The 7,716-nt window shown below is 35.6% G+C and overlaps 1 protein-coding gene across 6 annotated transcripts in view; it reads left to right on the top strand.

The window, feature by feature from the left end:
• The window catches only part of CFAP20DC (CFAP20 domain containing), a 276,467-nt gene that overhangs the window by 150,038 nt on the left and 118,713 nt on the right, over positions 1-7,716 (top strand). For all 6 annotated transcript variants that reach the window (XM_006169141.3, XM_006169139.3, XM_006169140.3 and 3 more), the window contains 4 exons: positions 653-789; positions 1,491-1,653; positions 3,840-3,956; positions 5,960-6,082. In XM_006169141.3, coding sequence (XP_006169203.1) covers positions 653-789; positions 1,491-1,653; positions 3,840-3,956; positions 5,960-6,082 — 540 coding nt within the window. The remainder of the gene's footprint in view (positions 1-652; positions 790-1,490; positions 1,654-3,839; positions 3,957-5,959; positions 6,083-7,716) is intronic.

Here is a 7,716-nt window from a genome sequence, read left to right on the forward strand (position 1 = left end):
TCTTTCCCATTCCCATGCTTTTTCTCAGGCACTCTTTTCCTGCTTAGGGCACCCTACATCTCTTATTCTTGAAATTGTATCAGTCATTCAAGGTTCATTTAAGAGGTCACTTATTCTTCACTCCTACTGGTCTGCCTTATGTTAGCAACCTGTTTACTTGTCTTATCACCTCCCTTTAGACTTCCTGAGGGCAAACAATATGTCTTATCTTTTTTATGTCACTAGCAACCTCTAGGAAATGCCTGAGAGAATACTCAGTGAAATAGTTGTTCAGTTGGTTGAATAATTTTATCTCAATTATTTCCTTAAAGAAATATTATATTTTTTAATGGCTTGACTTTTGTTTGTTCGTTTACTTATTTATTTATTTTGAAGAAAAACATTTGTGATGCTGGCTCTCAAATAATGAGGAGGATAAACATTACTTCAGAGAACTTGTTAAAAGTATTCTTGCCTTCCCCTAAGATACTATTCCATAGATGTAAAAGATCTGAAGTTAGGCCTCAGTGTCTGTATTTTTAATAAGTACTGAGACAAGAGAGGGGTGATTTGGATCCTATGGGACCTGGACTGTACTTTCATAAATATTGCAACATAGTATTTGTCATTATGTCTATTAATGGACTATTATCACCTTCCTTTAACCAAACAGATCAGTTCATTAACAGAGGAGCAGGTAATGTACGGAACAGTAAAAATCAAGATATTTGTCATATTGCCTTTGGATCCAAAGTTCTTGGACCACCTCCACTCTCTGGAAGAAGGAATAACATGAGGATATCCAGCGAGGTAGGAGCAAGCTTTGAGGAGCCTATCCAAGCATGAACAGTAAGGAGAGTGTTCTCCTCTTGTGAAGGAGACAAGTGTGGGAGGTAGAAGAAAAGCAGGAGAAGGGAGAGAAAGAGAGAGAGACTACATACTACATTCAAAGCAGAAGGCTTCAATAAATTTGGAACAGAGATTCTGGATTTAAGCAGATTTCAAAACCATTTCCTTTTTGTCATGTCAACATTAGCATTTTTTAGTATTCTTTTCATTAAATATTACAAAACTCACAGGCAAATACATGTGAGCACATTGTGTTGCTTCCTTCAAAAAAGGAGGTGGATAATCACCACATACCTTATAATGAACAGATGATCAAGTGCTATTTTTTTAATTTTTAATTTTCTCTGAACTTCTGACATATACAATGATTTTTAATTCAACTCTTGCCTACTGAAGATGGCATATAGCGAATAAGCACGTTTTAATTTATGTATCTAGGAGACTTCCTTGTCTTCTATTTTATCTCACATTATTTTTCTCTTTCCATTTCTAACTTTTTTTTTCAGTAGTTTCTCTTTCCATCATGTTTTAACTTTCTTGTTTCCTCTGGTATTTTTCTCACTCTTTGTCTAAATATTATTTTTTTCTATGTGGATTTTATAGGAAATAAAGGCAATGCTTGTTAATTTTTTACTGTACAGATTAATTCCTTTCCCTTGTAGACAGTAAGATCTATTGGATCCAAAAATAATCGATCAGGCCAGCAGTCCACCATAGAGAAGTGTGTTAACAGTACAGAAATGTCAGCCTTGCTGATATCTGAGTCTGAGGAGCAAGGAGACAAAGAAAATATTCGCCAAATGAAGCAGACTGTCTCTGTTCATGGTAAGAAAGAATCATGCATTAAGACTGATAGATCACGAAAATAATGAGAAATGTTAAGATAAATCAGAAGCTCTATCCATGACTAGTTTTTAAAAATCCAGAGAATTATCATTTATTAATAAAGATGGTGGTGGTAATCGAATATATTCAGGATTCTTACACATGCATTTTCTAGAACCAATCATTCTATTGACTCTGTTATTTCAAATTACTATATTACTCTGTGTTTTCACTATCAATCCAAAAAGAACAACTCTAAAGCAAAAGTTATAAGCATGAAGGGAACTTTTTGATCTCTCAAAGCTAGTATCAAATAAGAGTCAGTCCCTGGTTCTGGAATCAGAGCCCTGGCAGCAGGGCCAGATGGCAACAGCAACACATCCACCAACCCTATGAAGGCTGGGTCTTTTATGGCACTGAAAAGGACACAATGCATGGAAGTTGTTCTAAAAGAGTTTACACTGGACAGAAATAACAGAGGAGAATCTAATGGAGATGGAGGAAGGGATAGGATGGCATAAGCAGAAGCTGTATGAAGCAACTTACAGCGGTGATAGCCTGTCCAGCACCATGCATGATCAGCCTAAGGAGACTGCAGCCTGGAATGATCTTGAGACAGATGTCTTATGACAGTCAGCCACATAGTCAGTGGGGAGTACACAATCGATACACAGGCTGATCAGCCAACACTTTCTCCTCATAGTTCTCTGGCCTTTATTATTATTTGTTTTTAATTTTGTCCTTTCTAGATAAGCTTTATCTTCATATAACGAATGAGGATATAAAATAGCATCTCATTGTTTTATTTTGGAAACTCCATATGGACCTTAAGTTTTCTTAGCTCAATTTTATCCTTTAATTAATTTCTTCCATTTGTATAGTGCTGCTTATTTTCTCTCATTGATACAAAACAACTCTATGAATAAAGAAAGGATTTCTGTCCCATTTTAAAGATTAAGAGAGAGAGTAATTTGCAGTTAGTACTCATTAGAGGGAACTGAGACCAGAATCCAGTATTTTTAACTCCCTGTCAATTTTTCCATCTTCTCGATCTGACTACAGTGAGAACTGAAAAGGGGGGGACCATTTGAGTTCATTTTATTTAATTTAGAAGTTAATGATCACTGGGACCAGCAGATGGTGTAATGGTTACATCACTGGACTCCTACATAGTTGGCCACAGTTCAAGTCCCAAACCTGGTGGCTTAAAACACACCATGTGTGTGTGTGTGCATGCCCAAAATCCTGAAAGGAGAATGGAGGAGAAGGGATTGCAGCATGGCCTTCTCCCCAGGAAGTGGAGGGTGATTTCTTGCTTTCTGTCTCTCTGTTTTTCCAGCAAGTGCATGTGCCCTATAGCAAAAATCTCTAAGAAAATTTATAAAAAAGGCAACTAATGATCATTATTACAGATATTCTCTCTCATGAAATAGAAAACTGAGACAAGGAGATGAATAACATAGATGATCCAGTCCCAGCTCTTACCACTTACTATTTATTAGGACTTGATCAAGTTTCTTAGTCACTGTAAGCCTCAGTTTCCTTCTCTGTGAATGGGGATGCCATATTACTGATGCTGATAGTAATAATATGTGACATCTGCCTCAAAGGGTTGTTTGTGGCATTTCAGTTGCAGAGTCAATAAGAAAAACCAGTTAAGTGTATCATAGTGTGCCAAGAAATCAAGTTTCAGTAAATATTAAATGTGGCTATGAATATTCTTACAGAATTAAATTATACTTAAGAATTATTCTTCAGGTTTGCTCTCACTTCTCCAGAGTTCTTTTAAAAGCTTTCTAAGCTCTCGTTGAAAGATTGCTTAGTTACACTTCTTTTTTAAAGGAAGAAGTAATTTTTCTGTATTGGTTGTCAATTTCATTTTCTATATTTGTTAATACAGCAATTGCATGATTAGCATTCATCAAATTATATGAAGCTTTCAATAACATTATATTACAGGAATAAAATATGTTAATTCTGAAAGCCTGATACAACCCTAATATTAGAATAATAATAAATGCCTTTCTTATGAAGAAATAAGTTGTCTTTTTTTAATATGGCTTTACGTTATGTCAAAATGATACATAAGTATTCCCATTATAGTGATATTTGTATTTGCTGAGTTATTTCAAACCATATAGTACTTTCTGTTCTGGTTTTTGTTCTTTGATCTGAAAATATACCAGCCAATCTGCATATGCTGCATCCACGTCCCCCTCAAGAACCATCAGCAGATAAGAATAATAACAGAAGAAGATTACGGTTAAAAAGCACCAGCAGAGAAAGGACGGAGATACCCAGTGGTATGGCGCTGTTTCAGTACTAATCTGATATCTGTATATTATTCAGGGCAATGGAATCTCTCTCTGCAGGTTGTAAATTTCAAAGGATTATGAACCAATTCATTTGAAATATAAATGTCTGTTCTACAGGGATTATGGAAATCAAATATTCTATAAAAGAATTGCTCTAGAGCCCTAACAGAGATTTACTGGATTAAATAGACAGTACCACAGAAATAAAGCACTGCCTACTCTTCCTCTCAGAGGCTGAATAAGCTTAAATTATTGTTTTTTAAGAATGGCCCAAATGTGATAGAGGAAGTAGGTTCCCACTTGCAGACTTTACTAAAATTGAACTTTATTATAATTTTTCATGTTTCATTTATATCTCTTCTTTTTCAACTGAGCTCTTTTCAGATTGCTTTTTACGTTTCTTATTTCTCTCTTTGGATTCTTCACCATCTGATGTAGGTTGAAATTTAAACTCTTTGTGACCAGGAAAGCATTAAACAAATATAGGTGGCTTTTATAGTTATTCCTTTAGATAATGGATTTGTGGCATGTGTAGATTTGTATACATATATATTAGTCTATCCTGAATCCAGCCCAATGTATATCAGTTACACACTGCTTAGTATAATTTCTCAAAACTGTAAGATTTCTAAGTTATCTGAAATTCAGCCTGTTAGGTGATTTCTAGGTTATGTAAAATTCAGCCTGCTAGGTTTCATATTATTTTTATAGAATAGTAGATAGAAAAATTAATTCTGCAGTTATGTCTGTAACCCTTTTTTTTAAGGTGCTAAAGGAAGGAGCTTGGTTTATAACAGTTACACTTAGTGAAGATTATAATTTTTTTTATTTTATTTTATATGGAAACCAAGTGAAAAAATATTAAGACTTTTAAAAATTATATGGGTTTTCAAATTCTATCACATATTGTAAAAGTTAAATCTAAGATGTCCCTGGGCAAATAATCAAAAAAATTGTAAGATACAGCTGAGTTCATCTTAAAATAGTCCACTGATGAAAAACCTGCCTCTGATCATATTATTATCTCTAATTTGCTTTTAAATAATCAAATAAAAATACCACATTAATCCCATGATTCAAAAATTACTTTTCCTAAATATTGGGCCAGACTGTGCCATGGTGATTTAAGGCAGCTGGATTCCATGTGACCAATGGCATGATCTGAGTCCTGGACCTGGCAACTTGAGAAATATACCAGGTGCATGTACATATGTACCTGAGATCCCAAAAGAAGGGAGAAATGGAGAAGGGATTGTGGTGTGATCATCCCTTTGTGTGTGGGAGGTGGGGAGGGTGCTTTCTCACGTTCTTTCCCACCACCTCCACCCCTACAAGCACATGCACCCTCTGGCAAATATTTTCTTTTCTTTTTTTAGAGAAAGATTTTTGTTATAGCACACGTGCACTTGCTGGAGAGACACAAAGAGATTAAAAGCAAGAAATCATTCCCCACGAGGGTGGGAGTGGGGGCAGGGGATAGCCATGACACAATCCCTTCTCCTCCATTCTCCTCTCAGGATTTTGGACATGCTTGCACACACACCCATGTGAATTTTTTCTTTTTTTTTTTTTGAGAGGTTTTTGCTATAGGGCGCGTGCGCTCACCAGAAAGACAGAGACAGAGAGACAGAAAGCGAGAAATCCCTCCCCAGAGGGGATGGCCATGCCACTATCCCTTCTCCTCCATTCTTCTCTCGGGATCTTGGGCATGCATGCACACGCGCCCAGCTTGAGTTTAAGCCACTGGGTCCAGGACTCGAACCGCGGTTGACTACATGGGAGTCCAGCGACATAGCCATTATGCCATCTGCTGATCCCGTGAAATCTAGGCCAGTAGATCTGGGACTCGAACCATAGCCAACTACTTGGGAGTCCAGCAACCTAACTATTATAACATCTGCTGGTTCCCCAGCAAAATAATAATAATTTTAATTACATTTTATAAATATCAAAAGAACTCATAGAGTAAAAAATGTTTCTTCCCAAAAAAGGCAATACTTCAGGAAATAACAGGAATGAAGATAAAACAACAATTGACCTCACCACTATATCCCAGCAAGGAACAGAGACATTGATTCCCAGCACTGCAGGACCACAGACTCCTGATCAAGCAGGTTGGCATCTTTACTACACCACATTTGTTAATAATTAATAAAATAGAAATAGACCAAACATGTCAAAACCTTGTCATTTTGGAAAGTTATGATGCAACCATTTGCTAAAATTTATAATGTTTTGTTGTAAGCCTCCTTTATTTAACCTCAGTTTTATGTCAAACTTTAATGGATGAAAGTACTTTTATTTTCAAGTTTTAATGCACCAGTGATCTTGTTCAGAAGAAAAGTTTAAAATTCTGAAGGTTTCCCTTGACACTGTCACCCTCCCCAAAGATGATCTATTGTGCAGTTCTACCTCCTCTTTATGATGGAGATGGTAGGAGCTGAGAGTATTGAGCCCATCAACATATCTTGCCTAGCAGGTGTGTGCTACTTGTACAAAGGCAAATTGTCTTTGAGCAAGGGAAAAAGGAAAATAAATGAAAATTGTTTGTAGTTTGTCAGTCTTATTTATGCAATGTTGAAACCTTCATTAAAATGTTAGGCGCAATTAGTGTCTCTAGCATAAATCTGACTGTGTAGAAAAACTAATTAGATGTTTAGGTGATCATTCTTGCATTTATCTTGTTTGCTGCAATATTGTGATTACACAGTAATTTACATATTTTCCTAAGAAAACACACCAAATTATTCATTACAATTGATATGGAAATACTTGAGGTAAAAATACAAATTCCAAAAAAGCATGTGGCAGTGAGATAATTAGAGTTAGTTTGGTGTAAAACACTCCTTTTACTTTGACTTTTTGACAGTTAATAATGTGTTTGGCAATAGGTCATAGAACTTGTTTAATTGCATAATGAAGATTCCCAGTATCTTTTCCTCCAATTTCCTGCACATAAACCATGTACATAATGCAGTGCTTTGGTTTTTGTAGCCCTTTTCTGCATTTATACAGCACCTACTGTGTTTGCAAAGCACGTGTTTTGTGCATAGCACGATACAACAGGGTTCATCATGTACTTACTGGGGAGACACAGAGATTAAAAGATTTAAAAGTCTAAAATAAGAAAGCCAGTGAATCAGTTCAGGTCACTAGCCCATAGCTACAAGACCATCTACACCCCTCTGAGGGTATCAGATGTTGTAGGCTTGGCCTGCCATTGGTCATTTACCTATAGACTGTTTCTCAAAATATGAAAGCCTTTTTTCTGATAGATTTTCTCTAAGAAATGGACATTTATTACCATTTATAGAGGCAAGTTTTGATATGTAATGGTAGATGTAGGTTAAGAAACTAATACAACTGTGAAACATCATATTTGTGCTGTCAATGCTATTTTTACTAAAGGTTTTTTGTTTTTTTGGGTTTTTTTGCTTTTGCATTGTACACTTTAGAGAGATGACAAATCTTAAATCCTTCTTGATTACTTTTATTGATATCATAAATATGTTAAGAGTCAGGTATAAAATAACCATGTCCACATGGTGATTCTGCAGATCAGATTCTTACAAGACTTCTACCACTGAAAAATACAGCAAAAAAAAAAAAAAAAAACATTTCAAGAAAAGTAAACTAATTTGAGAAAATGTTCAACTTTTCCCTACTGGATTCTAAAGAAGAAAAGGCGCATGCTTTAATGATGTTCATTATTAAGATTTAGCCTTTCTCATTTGTGTGGATCATAAAG

The sequence above is a fragment of the Tupaia chinensis genome, unplaced genomic scaffold (assembly GCF_000334495.1).
Source record: "Tupaia chinensis unplaced genomic scaffold, TupChi_1.0 Scaffold146828_1, whole genome shotgun sequence".
Taxonomy (NCBI): Eukaryota; Metazoa; Chordata; class Mammalia; order Scandentia; family Tupaiidae; genus Tupaia; species Tupaia belangeri.